The sequence below is a fragment of the Hemitrygon akajei genome, chromosome 10 (genome assembly GCF_048418815.1).
Source record: "Hemitrygon akajei chromosome 10, sHemAka1.3, whole genome shotgun sequence".
In the NCBI taxonomy this organism is placed as follows: Eukaryota; Metazoa; Chordata; class Chondrichthyes; order Myliobatiformes; family Dasyatidae; genus Hemitrygon; species Hemitrygon akajei.
The window spans coordinates 173,364,553-173,381,699 of record NC_133133.1 but is presented as its reverse complement, the minus strand read 5'-3'; the positions used below and the strand labels follow the sequence as shown (position 1 = coordinate 173,381,699).

At 43.3% G+C, this 17,147-nt stretch overlaps 1 protein-coding gene across 1 annotated transcript in view; it reads right to left on the bottom strand.

Annotated features, from left to right (window-relative positions):
* Window positions 1-17,147, bottom strand: part of pah (phenylalanine hydroxylase) — a 67,674-nt gene that overhangs the window by 13,296 nt on the left and 37,231 nt on the right. The window contains 2 exon segments of the mRNA XM_073059740.1: window positions 8,494-8,561; window positions 12,379-12,467. Coding sequence (XP_072915841.1) covers window positions 8,494-8,561; window positions 12,379-12,467 — 157 coding nt within the window.

Below are 17,147 nucleotides of genomic sequence, written 5' to 3'. Positions count from 1 at the left end.
CCCCCACAGCCTTCTTGCCACAGGGTTCACGCACACTGCCTCTGCCTCCTGGAATCCTCTTGGAGACAGCAGAGCAGTGAAACACACAAACAATATCCAAACTGCAAACCGCAGGCTCCAGCAGTTCCAGAATCACATCCCAGATGAAAAACAAATGTAAAAGACATAACTAAAGTAAAATATGTGGTTTTGTGATCTATCCAGAAGATTCCGACCGAAGGTACGTTGTATGCAGGTGCCATCTTGACCGGAAGCCTGTACTTCCCCTCTGATGGTAGCAATGAGAACAAGGCATGACCTGGGTGATGGGGGTCCTTAATGATGGATGCCGCCTCTTTGAGGCATCATTCCTTGAAGATGTCCGGATACTATGGAGGCCAGTGCCCATGATGAAGCTGACTAAGGCTACAACTCTGCAATTTATTTTGATCCTGTGCAGTAGCCCTCACCACCACCCCCTCCCCATAGCAGACAGTGATGCAGCCAGTCAGAATGCTCTCCACGTCTCTGGGGACATTTGCAAGTATTTTTGGTGACATACCAAATCTCCTCAAACTCCTAACGGTACTGTCGTGCCTACTTTGTAGCTGCATTGATGTGTTGGGTCCAGGATAGATCCTCAGAGATATTAACATGTTACAACAGGTTGAACCTTGAAGTGGACGGGCTGCAGCAGCAGAAGACCGTGAACGTACACTCAGCGGCCACTTTATTAGGTACAGGAGGTATCAAATAAAGTGGCCACTGAGAGGAAATATATTTAATATGCAAGCGAGCCTTGTCTTCATCAGCTCCAACTACAAAGGCCTGAATATCAAATTGCATGCTCTGAAGCCATTAGAATTTACATTTAAGTGGAGATTGTACTCGACCTTATAAAGATGAGTCATTTATAGTGCTGATATAATTTACCTGTTAATATTCTACCACAGCTGCAGTGAGCCACTCTCCTTTCTATGTCCTTCCCAAGTTCTGAGTTTAATCAAAGGCAGAAAGTTCTTCAAAAGGAAGTTCCACACACGACACAGATAGAATAGATAGATAGAAAAATACACGGTGGGGTAGAGTTGTTTGCAATTTACTTGCAAATGCTTCGTCATCATCGTTCTCAGTGTGCTGCTGATTGTGGTGTGCTCTCTGAATGCTCGACCTTTACAGTCTTTTCAGTTAGCTGATTCGATGAGATTTTGGAAACTCAGTTGTGATATAGAGGGGAAATCTCGCTGCATGGTTGGAAGCATGGTTTTCCATGAACATTTCTGTAACCAAGTACGTAGACCTCGATTGTATTTATGAGCTGATGCAGGCAGAATTCCAGACCACAGCACATGAAGTTTACCCACACAGCCAACCAGTGACGTGATTTCTTCCACACATCAAAATTGAGTTTCCGTAATGACGACCAATCAGCTGATTGATAAATATATAAAGGTCAAGCATTCAGAGGACAAGGCACAATTAATGGTGCTCTTATGATTTCTTCTTATATGGTGACAAAATGTTTACAAGTAAATTGCTAAGATCAGAGAACAACTTAGTCCAACCATCCACCACCCGAGCTGCACATCTTCCAAATTATTTCCAGAAAGATAGATAGATTAAATTAAACAATGGGAGCAAAAAATACTGAGGCAGTGTTCATGTGTTCAAAGTCTATCCAGAAATCTGATGGCAGAGGGGAGGAAGCTGTTCCTGAAACATTGATTGTGTATCTTCATGTTCCTGTACCTTCTCCCTGATGGTAGCAACGATAGCCCAGGTCTATCAATTCTACAGATGAAATGGGATTTAAATTCTGGAAGGCTTGGTGGTGCAGAATTCAGAGCTGCCACCTCACATCACCAGCAACCCAGGTTCAACCTTGACCTTGGGTGCTGTCTGTGTGGAGTTTGCATGTTTCCCCTGTAACCACATGGGTTTCACCTGGCTGTACTTCTACTCCCTGTAACCACATGGATTTCAAATTTTTCCTCTCGCTTCCCTAAGATGTGCTGGTAGTGGCAAAGAAAAGCTGGTGGACAATTGTGAGGGGAAGTGAGGAAGGGGATATAGGAATGGATGGGAGTATTCTGCTAGGACAGATAGGCTGAATGGCCTCTTACAGTTGATATAAGAAAGTAAGCCAACTGCCGCTTATTTACTTAACAACGTAGAATCAGAATCAGGTTTATTATCACTAAACTATGTTTTGAAATCTGTTATTTTGTGGCAGAAGTACATTGCAATACATAAAATATACTATAAATTTCAACCAGAAATATATATACAGTGCCTATAAAATGTATTCCCCGACACCGCCCCGGACCCACGAAAGTTTTCATGTTTTATTGTTTTACAATATTGGATTTAATTTGCTTTTTTTTTGACACTGATCAACAGTAAAAAAAATCTTTGGTGTCAAAGCGAAGACAGATCTCTACAAAGTGATCTAAATTAATTACAAATATAAAACACAAAATAATTAATTGGATAAGTATTCACCCTCTTCAAGTCAGTATTTAGTAGTTGCACCTTTGACAGCAATTATAACCGTGAGTCTGTGTGGACAGGTCTCTATCAGCTTTGCACATCTGGACACTGCAATTTGTCCCCATTCTTCTTTACAAACCTGCTCAAGCTCTGTCAGATTGCGCGGGGATTGTGAGTGAACAGCCCTTTTCAAGTCCAGTCACAAATCTTCAGTTGGGTTGAGGTCTGGACTGACTTGGCCACTCCAGGACATTAGCTTTGTTGTTCTTAAGCCAATGTTTTTAAGAAACATGGCGGCAGGTCCGGGATACAAGTGCGTTTAACGAAACGGGATTTTAGACTCCCAACACTGACTACCTTGCTGGCAAACTTGGGGTCTCTGGTGAATAAAATCGATGATATCAGAACTTGGGTGCTGAATCAGAAGGACATCAAGACCATGTGTGTCCTTTGTTTCACAGAATCCTGGTTAACTCCTTCCATACTGGATGCAGCGATTCAGATAGGTTTACTATACACCGTCAGGATAGATCTATAGAGTCTCTAAAAAGCAGAGGTGGAGGAGTATGCCTCATGATCAACTCTCCTTGGTGCACAAATATATCAGTGCTGTCCCAATTCTGCTCACCAGACCTGGAATATCTCGCAATTAAGTGCCGTCCATTTTACCTACCACGGGAGATTTCCATGATCATTTTGGTAGTGGTACACATTCCATCTCAGGCCAATGTCCATCAGGTTTTAGATAACCTGAGCAATGGGATCAACATGCACGAAACAGCGCACCCTAACAACTTCACCATCGTTTCGGGGGACTTTAACCAGGCCAGTCTGAAAAAAATTACTTATCAATTACCATCAACAGATCACTTGCAATACCAGAGGAAACAACACTCTGGACCATTCCTACACCACCATCAAGAATGCCTACCGTGCTGTTCCACACCCTCACTTCAGGAAGTCTGATCACCTTCCTGTACTTCTGCTCCCTGAGTATAGGCAGAAACTGAAGACTGCAGCACCAGTAGTGAGGTCCAAGAAGGTTTGGACAAGGGAAACACAGGAGCACCTACAGGACTGCTTTGAATCTGTGGTCTAGACCATATTCGGATCTGGATGAGTATGCTGCAGTTGTTACCAACTTCATTAAAGCTCAGCGATTCAGGATCAGCTTCTTCCCCTCTGCCATCCAATCCCTAAATGGACATTGAACCCGTGAGCTCTACCTCACTTTTAAAATATATGTTATTTCTGTTTTTGCATGAGTTTTAATTTATTCAATATAAATATACTGTAATTTATTTATTTTCACGTTTTTTCTTCTATATAATGTATTGCATTGAACTGCTGCTGCTAAGTTAACAAATTTCATGACACATGCTGGTGATAATAAACCTGATTCTGATTCCATTCCTGTGAAGCTTTGACATTATGCTTGGGGTCATTGTCTTGCTGGAAAACAAATCTTCTCCCAAGTCACAGTTCTCTTGCAGACTGCATCAGGCTTTCCACCAGGATTTCCCTGTATTTTGCTGCATTCATTTTACCCTCTACCTTCACGAGCCTTCCAGGGCCTGCTGCAGTGAAGCATCCCCACAGCATGATGCAGCCACCACCAGGCTTCACAGTACGGATGGTGCGTTTTTGATGATGTGCGGAGTTTGGCTTATACTAAACATAGCATTTAGTCTGATAGCCAAAAAGCTCAACTTTAGTTTCATCAGACCATAGAACCTTCTTCCAGCTGACTTCGGCATCTCCCGCATGCCTTCTGGCAAACTCTAGCTTGAAATTTAATGTGAGTTTTTTTCAACAGTGACTTTCTCTTTGTCACTCTTCCATAAAGCTCCAACTGGTGAAGCACCCGGGCAACAGTTGTTGTATCCGCAGACTCTCCCATCTCAGCCACTGAAGCTTGTAACTCCTCCAGAGTTAAAAACATAGAAACATAGAAAACAGGTGCAGGAGTAGGCCATTCAGCCCTTCGAGCCTGCACCGCCATTCAGTATGATCATGGCTGATCATCCAACTCAGAACCCTGTACCTGCTTTCTCTCCATACCCCTGATCCCTTTAGCCACAAGGGCCATATCTAACTTCCTCTTAAATATAGCCAATGAACCGGTCTCAACTGTTTCCTGTGGCAGAGAATTCCACAGATTCACCACTCTCTGTGTGAAGAAGTTTTTCCACATCTCGGTCCTAAAAGGCTTCCCCTTTATCCTTAAACTGTGATCCCTTGTTCTGGACTTCCCCAACATCATAGTTGTCGTATGTCTCTTGGTGGCCTCCCTCACTAGTCCCCTTCTTGCACAGTCACTCAGTTTTTGAAGACAGCATGCTCTACGCAGATTTGTGTGTCATATTCTTTCCATTTCTTGATGATTGACTTAACTGTACTCCAAGGGATATTCAGTGACTTGGAAATTTTCTTGTATCCATCTCCTGATCTGTGCCTTTCAGTAACCTTTTCATGGAGTTGCTTGGGATGTTCTTTTGTCTCCATGGTGTAGTTTTTGCCAGGATACTGACTCACCAGCAGTTGGACCTTCCAGATACAGGTGTATTTTTACTACAATCAATTGAAATACCTTGACTACACACAGGTCTCCAAAAACAGATCTCCAATTAACTAATTATATGACTTCTAAAACCAGTTGGCTTCAACAGTGAAGATTTGGTATGTCATATTAAAGGCGGGGGTGAATACTTATGAAATCAATTATTTTGTGCTTTATATTTGTATTTAATTTAGATCACTTTGTAGAGATCTGTTTTCAGTTTGAGACGAATGAGTTTTTTTTCTGTTGATCAGTTTCAAAAAAGTTAAATTAAATCCACTGTGATTCAATGTTGTAAAACAATAAAACATGAAAACTTCCAGGGGGAGGGTGAATCCTTTTATAGGCTCTGTATATATATCTTATTGTATTGTATTATATACTACTACCACAAAACAACAAATTTCACGACATATGTTAGATGTTAGGTACTTGAATTAACAAGCAGGTGTACAGGTGGTACCCTAATAACATAATAAAGTTGCCACTGAGCAACTTATATATTATATAAGTATAAAATATATGCTCAGTGGCAATGTTATTATGCTATTAGGTTATCACCTGCACACCCGCTCTTTAATGCAAGTATCTAACCAGCCAATCACGTGGCAGCAACTCAATGCATAAAAGCATGTAGACATGGTCAGGAGGTTCAGTTGTTGTTCAGACCAAACATCGGGGTAGGGAATAAATGTAATTGAAATGACTTTGACCGTGGATTGATTATTGGTGCCGGATGGGGTGGTTTGAGTATCTCAGAAACAACTGATCTTCTGAGATTTTCACACACAACAGTCTCTAGAGTTTAGAGAATGGTGCAAAAAACAAAAAAAAAACATCCATTGAGTGGCATCTCTGTGGATGAAAATGCTTTGTTAATGTGAGAGGTCAAAGGAGAATGGCCAAACTGGTCCAAGCTAACGGGAGAGTGACAGTAACTCAAATAACCACCTGTTACAAGAGTGGTTCGCAGAAGAGCATCTCTGAATGTACAACATGTTGAACCTTGAAGTGGATGGACTACAGCAATAGAAGGTTTCCCTGAGTTTGACTCCTGTGGCCATTTTATTGGGTCCATCCTGTACCTAATAAAGTGGCCACTGAGTGTATATTTAAACAGTGATCGTTAATTCTAGATTCTCCCTCTCTGCACGTCCATCTGGTTGCGATCCCCCTAGATCTTGCAGGATTCAAGAAAGCCCATTTTCAAAATTCCAACTTTCCCAATGACACAATTGGGTTAAAAGATGAATGAGGGGAGTTAAATAAAACCAAGGAAGATTCTGGAACAGTGAGCTACAGAAGGCACAGTCCATCACAGACACAACCCTCTCCACTACTGATTGCATCTGCGACTGCCCCGAGATACAGAGAGTGGTGGATGTGTGGAACACGCTGCCAGGAGTGGTGGTAGAGGCAGATTCATTAGGGACATTTAAGAAACTCTTAGAAAGGCACATGGACGATTGAAAAGTCAAGACTCGTGGCTAGTGACAGGCCGGTTCTGCTCACTGTTCTACAACATTTCCTCGTCTCCGCGCTGATCTGGGGTTCCGTTCTGAATGCTAGTTGCTTGTTTTTATTGTTTGTATGATTTGTTTTTGTTTTTCCTGCACATTGGGTTTTCCATGGTCTTCTTTTTGTTTTATCGCATTCTGTTGTGTTTCTTTGCTGCCTGTAAGGAGACGATTTCAGAGTTGTATAATGTATACATACTTTCTTAATGAATGTACTTTGAACTTTGAAGGAAAGATTCGATTGATTTTAGAGTAGGTCGTAAGGTTGCCACAACATTGTGGGCCAAAGGGCCTGTAGTGTGCTGTAGTGTTCTACATTCCATCCCCACCATCCAAGCCGTGCCTTATTTTCACTGGTACTATCAGGCAGGAAGCCTGAAGTCTCCCACCACCAGGTTCAGGAACAGCCGTCAGATCTTTGAACCGAGCTACACAACTGTAACCCTACCTCAACAACAGGACACTACAGACCATCTCCAGCACAATTTGCACTTGCCTCTGACTGTGTCTTTTTTCTGCACTAAGGCTTGTGTTTGCACAATTTTATTTTGCACTGTATTGTATAATTTAATTAATAATTCATATTCTGTATTGTATGCGATGCTGCTGCAACCACGTTTTTCACTGTAATTGTTCACACGACAATAAACACAAAGTGACTTGGCATGGTAACGTCGTAGTTAGCGTAATGCTTTACAGTGCAAGAGATCAGGGTTCAGAGTTTGTATGCTCTCCCCGTGAGCACCACGGTTTTCTCCAGGCGCTCTGGTTTCCTCCCATATCTGGCTACACGGGCGCCGGAAGAGTGGTGACACTTGTGGGCTGCCCCCAGCACATTCTTGAACAGTGCTGGTAATTGGTGCGAACGATACAATTCACTTTATGTTTTGGTGTTTCGATGTACATGCAATACATAAACCTAATCTTTATCTTTTCATCCCAGTAGACAAGTCAATGAGTTCTCCTTACTTTTTTAAAATCTTTCTTCATTCTTGCAATGTCTGGAAGGGTGACAGGATTTCTTAATGCTGTGGTGTGTGGATGTTCAGACACTGAGAGGATTAAAGGCACTAGGTGAATTCGAGAAAATGTAGGGATGGTGGGAAATGTAAGGGAAGCTCGAGGTACAAAGTCAGCACCTTGTGAATGCAGAGCAGCTTTCAGGGGCTCAATGGCTTTTTCTTGTTCCTACTTCTTTACCATAACATATAGGACCATTCTTTACCACAATATATAGGATCATTCAGTCCATCAAGTCTGCTCTGCCATTCAATCACAGCTGATTTATTATCCCTCTCAACACCATTCCCCTGCTTCTCCATGTAACCTTTGACACCCTGACTAATCAAGAACCTATCAACCTTCATTTTAAATATACCCAGTGACTTGGCCTCCATAGTCATCTATGGCAATGAATTCCACAGATTCACTAATCTCCAGCTAAAGGAATTCCTGCTGATCTCTGTTCTAAAGAGACATCCTTCTATTCTGAGGCTGGGCCCTCTGGTCTTAGACTCTCCCGGTGTTGGAAACATCCTCTCCATATAATTCTGTCCGGGTCTTTCAATATTCAGTAGGTTTCAATGAGATCCCAAGCAACACACACAAAATGTTGAATTAACTCAGCAGGATAGGCAGCATTTTTGGAAAGGAATAAACAGTAAATATTTTGGGCCAAGATCCTTCTTCAGGACTTAGGATGAGGAGTTTTGGCCTGAACCGTTGACTGTTTATTCTTCTCCGTAAATACTGCCTGACCTGCCGAGCTCCTTATTCTGGATTTCCAGCATCTGCAGAGCCTTGTGTTCAATGAGATCACCCCCTCATTCTTTTAAACTCACTGGAGTACCGGCGCAGAGCCATAAACTGCTCCTCATACATTAACCCTTTCATTCCCAGGATCACTCATCCGAGCCTCTGCAATGTGCTGACCTATGTTATACTCACTGCCTGTAGTTGTATGCAATGTCAGCAAACTCCTTCCTCCGCGCTCGGTACACTGGGTCTGTGAAGCCCTGGGAACGTGAAAAGAACAGGAAAAGCTGAGGTCTGACTTCAGAGGCACCAGGGGCCGCGATTTTGATTGGCACATTTCAAACAGCAGCTACAGCAAATACTCAGAGTGAACTGGCAGCATCTAATTTAGCAAATGCATGATGATTATGTTCCCATTCGGAAAATGATATCCCTTTGTAAAATCTAATGCATTTTGGTTACAGAGAGTAATTAAATCTTATTATGTTACCTCAATTATACTAATAACTGCAATTTGTGTTGCTTTGACAAGGTCCACAATCTTATCCATGAAAAGCAACTAGTATCAAAAACTACAGCTGCCTGTAATTTCCATTTGCCTGTTTACTGCACGGATATGTCTCAGTGGTGGGATCACTGGACTCAAAGTATCATGTTCCCGGGGGGGGGGGGGGGGGGGGGGGGGGGGGGGGGGTGTGTGTGTGTGTGTGTGTGTGTGTGTGTGTGTGTGGTGTGTGTGTGTGTGTGTGTGTGTGTGTGTGTGTGTGTGTGTGTGTGTGGTGCGTGTGCGCGCGCACGCACGTACATGTATATATATCTGTGTGTGCGCGCTGTGTCTCACCCATTCAGACCAGGTAGAAATGTGGCTTAGTACTAAGTGTACATGGCCATGAGAATGGAAAAATGTCACGAGAAAGATCCCTCGTCACTACTTAAGGACAGCAAGCTAGATACCCTGGGCTTACATTGTCTGTGTGAACTTGCTGCCCTATAATAACGATATCTGCTCACTAAAAGTAGTGGGGTGGGGGAGGGGGGGAGAAGACCTTTAGAAACATCTTTTCTGTAGAAGCTCTCAATATCTCCATTCTCATAGTATTTATTTATTTACACCCAATCCTTTATCTTTTCCCTCTCTATTATCATTTCTAGTCTCTTGGATTGCCTTACGATTATCAAAGTATCCTGCTATTATCTCATCAAGAATGCATCTTCCCAGTGAGTGGTGTTGGGCTATCGGGGCTATAGTTCCCTGCTTACAGCCTCCCATCTTTCCTGAATACATGCGTGGATTTTGTAACTTTCCAGTCATGGGGCATCTAGAAATCAGGGATTATGAGTATCACATTCACCATTACAGCCACTTTCCCTAAGACCCCTGTATGTACATAGAACATCGAACATTACTTTAGTCAGAGGGTGGTAAATATGTGGAATTTGTTGCTACAAGCAGCTATGGAGGGCAAGTCATTGGGTGTATTTAAGTCAGAGATGTAGTGCTTCTTGATTAGCCAGGACATCAAAGGGTATGGGGAGAAGGCAGGGGAGTGGGGATGACTGGAAGAGTTGGATCAGCCTATGATTGAATGACAGAGAAGTCTTGATGGCCTACTTCTGCTCCTATATCTTAAGGTCTAACAGTACAGCACTGGAACAGGCCCTAAGCCTCACAATGTTATGCTGAACCAAATAAATAAATAATAATCAAATGGCTGACTAAACTAATCTTTTCTGCCTACACAATGTCCACATCCCTCCCATTTTCCTCACATTCATGCGGGTCAGTGAATCCGGGGTGTTTAATGCATTAGTTACTTTACCTCTAGTGACAGAGATTGTTTGCAGCTTTTACCACCCTTCTGTTACCTTTTATTACTGGGGGGAGCAGCAGACCTGACAGCACTTGTGGACTCAAATATAGTCAATGGACAACTGGTCCACCATCTTGAGTGTTGCTCAGATGCCAGCATCTACAATCCAGATGAAGAATCTCAAGCATTGACTGTTATTTCTCTCCAGAGACACTACCTGACCTACCGAGTTCCTCCATCAACATGTGTTGCTCCAGCTTCCTGCATCTGCAGAATTTCTTATGTTTCCCTATGTTGTCAGTGCCAGTGGGATGTGAGCCAGCATTGCTGGGAGTATTAGCCGCTAGCCCAGTAAAGTGGCTTGTGTAACTGGATTACTATTGCGGTGTCAGAGCATGGCAGCTTGGAAGAGCAGGGACTAGAGACGGCCAAGACAGCTCACCGATGCCTCTATTTTCTCAAGAGGCTAAAGAAATTTTGCACGTCCCCGTTGACCCTCATCCTATCGCATGCATCTGTTCTACCTGTGACCACAAGAAACTGCAGAGTTGTGGACACGTCACAGAAACAACCTTCCCCTCTATACTCTGTCTACACTTTGTGCTGCCTCAGCAAAGTAGCCAGAATAATCAAAGCTCCCATCCACCCTCTTCTCCCCTCTCCTACCAGGCAGAGATTAGAAAGCTGAAACTACGTAGCTGAAAACTCAAGATACCAACCCACTGTTATCAGACTATTAAATGGTCTCCCACCATGATAAGATGGACTTCTGGTCTCACAGTCTACCTTGTTAAGACTCTGAACCTTATTGTCTACCTGCACTGTATCTGTTACACTTTATTCTGCATTCTGTTATTGTTTTTACCTGGTTCTACCTCAGTGCACTGTGTAATGATCTGATCTGTTTGAACAATATGCAAGACAAGATTTCACTGCACTTTATGTGCAGTTTTGGTCACCTACTTCTACAGGAAAGATGTAAATAAGGTTGAAAGAGTACAGAGAGAATGTAAAGGATGTTGCTGGACTGGAGGGGCCTGAGTTATATGGACAGATTGAATAAGTTCTGACTATATTCCTTGGAATGGAGAAAACTGAGGGGAGATTTGATGGAGGCATACAAAATTACGAGGGGTATAAATAGGGGTAAATGCAAGCAGGCTTTTTCATTGAGGTTGGGTGGGACTACAACTAGAGGTCACGGGTTAAGGGTGAAAGGTGAAATGTTTAAAGGGAACATGATGGGGAACTTCTTCACTCAGAGGGCTATGGGAGTGTGGGAAAAATTGCCACTGCAAGTGGTACATGCGATCTCGGATTAGATGGGCCAAAGGTCCTGTTTCTGTGCTGTACTTTTCCATGACATGATGTACATCCGACAGTAATAAACCAAATGCAATTTCTGTTCCAGGTTACTCTGGAATTCCGAATTCAAGTCCCTTGGAGGCGGAGGGTAAGGCGGCCTGTCCTGAGGTTAGAGGACTGTGTATGTGTGTAGGAGGACTGAAAGAAATGTGGGCTTGTTTCGCTGTTGTTGTGTTCTGTGTTGATCTGCTGAGCGTTGTGGGCCTGCTATATTGGTGCCGGAATGTGTGACCATACTTGCCGGCTGCCCCCAGCACACACTCGGATAAGTTGGTTGTTAATGCAAGTGATACATCACTGTATACTTTGATGTACTCATGAAAAATATACATGAACTCTGATATTAATGCTGTAAGGGTGGTGGGGTGGAAATAGGTCTCTAAAAAAAGAGGTGTGAGGCGATCCTTCCTTCCACCAGCCTGCAGATCACTCTTGGGCAAGGTGTAGCACCTGCCTAGCCACGATCAGGGTCACGTGAAGCCATGGGAACAGGTGGGCTGATGTTTTATGAGCAGCTGGTGCAGATCACAAGTCGTGGTTATGTGACCACTGACACCAGGCAGACAAACTCTGAAGAGTATTGATAATGGCTGGGATCACCCATCTTGTAAAGATGCTGCCAAGGCAATAGCAACCACTTCTGTAGAAAAATTTGCCAAGAGCAATCATGATCATGGAAAGACCATGATCGCCCCACGTCCAATGACACAAGACATAACGAACTAACGGATGCTGTAAATACACAATCATATTTTACTGTTTCCTGCCTCCCCTTACAATCGCTTGACATTGTGCAGCATCATTTATCCAGTTTACTCTCTGCCCCACACTAGCCTCCTGTGATATCCCCATCTGTATGATATAACACTGGGGGTAAATTTCCCAGAAATTAGCTTCTTACAGGATGATCGGCATCAAGTTCTGATCCGTAGCTCAGGATCTGGTTCGCGAATCTGTCCAAATCTTGAATTGTACGAGGAAACCATGGAACTGCAAGAGGGAGAATAAACGGTCAGTACATGAGAGTGGGACCATAGGATAGACTCTTGATTGGTCAGGGAATGAAGGGATACTGGGCGAAGGCAGGAGATTGGGGCTGAGAGGGAAAAGCAGATCAGCCATGATGAAACCTGGGCTTGTATACACTGGAATTTAGAAGGATGAGAGGGGATCTGATTGAAACATACAGGTATAAGATTATTAAGGGATTGGACATACTAGAGGCAGGAAACATGTTCCCGATGTTGGGGGATTCCAGAACCAGAGGCCCACAGTTTAAGAATAAGGGGTAGGCCAATTAGATCGGAGTTGAGGAAAAACTTTTCACCCAGAGAGTTGTGGATCTGTGGAATGCTCTGCCTCAGAAGGCAATGGAGGGCAATTCTCTGGATGCTTTCAAGAAAGAGTTAGATAGAGCTCTTAAGATAGTGGAGTCAGGGATTATGGGGAGAAAGCAGGAATGGGGTACTGATTGTGGATGATCAGCGTGATCACATTGAATGGTGGTGCTGGGCTTGAAGGGCCGAATGGCCTACTCCTGCACCTATTGTCTATTGAAATGGGGAGCAGACTTGATGAGCCAAATGGCCTAATTCCTGATCAGATATCTTATGGTTTAATTGTTTTTTTCAGCCCTTGACCTTTTCCCCACCCACCTAGCTTCACCTATCAGTTTCCAGCGAGTCTCCTTCCTCTCTCCCCAGCTTTTTATTCTTGCATCTTCCCGCTTCGTTCTCAGTCCTGAAGGGTCCTCAGCCTGAGACAGTGTCTCATTATTCATTTCCATAGATGCTGCCTGACCTGCTGAGTTCCTCCAGTGTTCTGGTGTATTGCTCTGGATTTTCCAGCGTCCACAGAGTCTCTCGTGTTTATGGTGTATCTGGTGTAGTGCTGCAGTAATGAGGGCGATGATGCCTAATTACCCCAATCCCTTCTGCCTGCACATGGTCTGTATCCCCCACTCTCTGCACACCCACGTGGCCTATCTAACAGAGTTGTGGACAGAGCTCAATAATCACGGAAACCAGCGTCTACACTTCTTGCAACCAGTATAATCAAAGACCCAACTTACCCTGGACGTTCTCTCTTCTGCCCTCTCTCATCAGGCAGAAGTTATAAAAACCTGAAAGCACGGGTCATCAGGGTCAAGTGCAGCTTCCTTCCCTTATCTGAGTCTTTTAAATGCCTTTATCACACCTACATGCACACACACACACACACGCACACGCACACGCACACGCACACGCACACACACACACACACACGCACACACACACACACTCACAAAAGCTCACACAGTTCAAGCACAGTGATACAGCAGATATCCTTTCACAAACACTCACACACAGACTGACAGAAGCTCACACAGTTCATGTACAGACACCCCCACCTGCTACTATTTACAAGATTGCTCTATAAAAACCTAATAAAAAACTTAATTAGTGTCTAAGTCTAAATCTAATGAAACAAATTTTCGATTATTTCTGGCTTAACAGATGGACAGATAGCAGTAAAGACACTGACCCTTGGCAACCCCCACTACCTCTGCATATAGCTGAGCACTGTAAACCGGAGAAAAGGAAATACAAGACCAAGTATAAATTCTAATTAAACAAAACAAAAACCGACAGAAGTAGCTTCTAATGGGGAAACGTGGAAAGAGGAAGAAATGGGAAAGTAACAACCAGATATGACCAGTAAATAGCAAAATTAGAGCAACTAATTTAATTGATTCTGGCCATTTATGAACCTTAATTCCCTGCCCGGGACCTTCCTGATACTGGCGGCATTGATGGTAGGAAGGTAATCGTCAGGTCAGCCAAGGAGAGGACCACAAAATAAGGCAGTTAGCCAAGCTTCTGATTTGACATTTATCCTGACCCGCACATCTATCATAGGAGCTTTTTAAATCCATTTCCCCCCAATAGGCGGCAATGTGGGCCTCCCATACGGGTTAGATGCCCCAAGATTTGTTAAATTTATGAGTATTCACAACACTCATTAAGAGCTTGTCTAAACAGAGCTAACAACTCAAGCTGCCTCGGGGCTGAGGGAGGCCGGGAATGAAAACCCATCTCTTATCATCTTGGCCTTTCATTCACCTCTAAAGAATAATAAATCTCCAACAGATATAAGCTTCTTTCTGTAACTTACAGGCACCTATCTGTCTGCATCTTATGATATGTGGCTTGAAAAAAAACACAATCATTTTAGTAAAATAGTATTTAACAGAAACTCTCTCAACAGAAATTGGGTTAATGCTTGGCCCTTTGATAATAAATCTGAACTGCTGGCAATAAATCTAAATGGAAAACCCTGGGAGCTTTGCAACATTGTACTCCTCTTAATGAAGTTAACTTAGTATTTTTGTGCAACACTTACCAAATGCTGAGGGAACTCAGTAGGTGAGGCAGCATCTACGGAGAGGAATAAACAGTCGACATTTTGAGTGGAGACCCTTCCTCAGGACTAGCTCCTTCTCCGCAGAGAAAATGCAGCAGCTGTGAAAGACCCCACCCTCATAACCACAGCCACCACTTACTCTTGCCCTCACTGCACCAGAATATGTGGATCTGGGTTCAGCCTCCACAGCCACCCAAGAACCCAACAATAGACAACCCCTTATTCGACTCCAGTGATCATACTCCTTATTCTTTATAATTGTTCCTCCAAGAGGTCCACAACTTTGTCATAGGGTTTGGAGGTTCACGTGCCTCAATGAACTGGAGAGCTATGGTGGCTGGAGTCAAGGCCTTGTGCTTTGACTCTTGGTAGGGTCACCCATGCCAAACAGATCAAAGGGTAGGAGGTTAGACTAAGAGTGGTCCATCGGTCCTCCAGGTTCAGGGGTTCAGCTCAGGGCTAACAACCCCTGACTGGTCAAAAGAAATTGTTACAGAAACACCAATGAATAATCTTTCTTTATCTGTGTGTGATGGTATGGACAGAGAAAGACGGAAAATCTTCATTGCTCCTCTAAACACCAGCAGTGTAACTGACAGTCAGTAAGTTATAAGTGTTGAATTAATTTTGTTGCACATTGGCACCATGATCAGCATACCATGCCAAATTCTTAATACATGTAAATGCATATGGCAAATAAAGCTGATCCATGTTCCTTAACTTATTTCAGCAGCTGTAGATCAAGGGAAATGAATGAAAATGCATTTTGTTTCTCTTTAGAGCAGCTTGAGGTTGAGCCACTAGGGGATAGGCAATTCTGATTTTGTGTTGTGTAATGAACCAGATTTGATTAGGGAGCTTAAGGTATAGGAACCCTTAGGAGTAGTGATCATAATATAATAGGATCACCCTGCAGTTTGAGAGAGAGAAGATAAAGCTCTGTGTATCAGTATCACAGTGGAGTAAAGAGAATTACAGAGGCATGAGAGGGGAGCTGGCTAATGTTGATTGGAAGGGGGCACTAGCAGGGATGATAGCAGATGTAACAATGGCTGGAGTTTCTGAGGGCAATTCGAAAGGTGCAGGATAGATACATCCCAAAGGTGAAGTATTCTAAAGGGAGGATGTGGCAACTGTGGCTGACAAGTGAAGTTGAAGACAGCATAAAAGCAAAAGGGAGAGCATACACAAAAATTAGTGGGAAGTTAAAGGATTGGAAAGCTTTTCAAAAATGAACTGAAGGCAACCAAAAAAAAGCAATGAGTGGAAAGTTTCACTCATCTGTGTTGAGTTTCCTTGCATTAGGAGAAGTTGAACGACATAGGGCCTTTCCTGTGGAGTGGAGGAGGACAAGATGGTAATTTGTTAGAGGTGTATAAGATGCTATGATAACATAGATCAAGTGGACTGACAGAGACTTTCCTCTCAGTGTGGATTTGGCTAATACGAGGAGGCATAATTTTAAGGTTAGTGGTGAAATATACTAGGGGGATGGATGTCCGAGATAGGTTTTATACACAGAAAGGGGTGTTTTATGGTCTTAGGGATGCATGAACTGCACGAGCAGCTTTAGTGGTAGAAGCAGATACATCAGAGACATTTAAGAGATTCTTAGATAGGGACATGGATGATAGAAAAATGGAGGGTTATGTGTGGATGGGGGATGGGTTAGTTTGTTCTCTGACAAGCTAGGAGGTCAGCACAATTATGTGGGCCAAAGGGGCCTGTACTGTGCTGTGATGTTCTATATTCTGTAACCTTGCCCTGGGGTTGGAAGAGGGAGGGGGGGAGAGAGGGGAGAGAGGGGGGAGAGAGGGGGAGAGAGAGAGGAGAGAGAGAGAGAGATGAGGAGAGAGAGAGAGAGAGAGAGAGAGAGAGGAGAGAGAGAGAGGAGAGGACGAGAGAGAGAGGGGAGAGGAGGGGAGAGTGAGAGAGAGAGGGAGAGAGGGAGAGAGGGAGAGAGGAGAGAGAGAGGGAGAGAGAGAGAGAGGGAGAGGAGAGAGAGAGAGAGAGAGAGTGAGAGAGAGAGAGAGAGTGAGAGAGAGAGAGAAGGAACCTGATTTACTTCTTTTTTCTTATTTTGTGTTTTGTTTAAGAATCAGTAAAATGTTTAATAATCACTGGCATATGTCATGAAATGTGTCACTTTGCAAGCAGCAGTACAATGCAATACATAATTATAAAAACTATGAATTACAGTAAGAAGTATATATGAAAAAAGAAAATTAAATTAAATAAGTAGTGCAAAAAAGCGAGACAAAAAATACC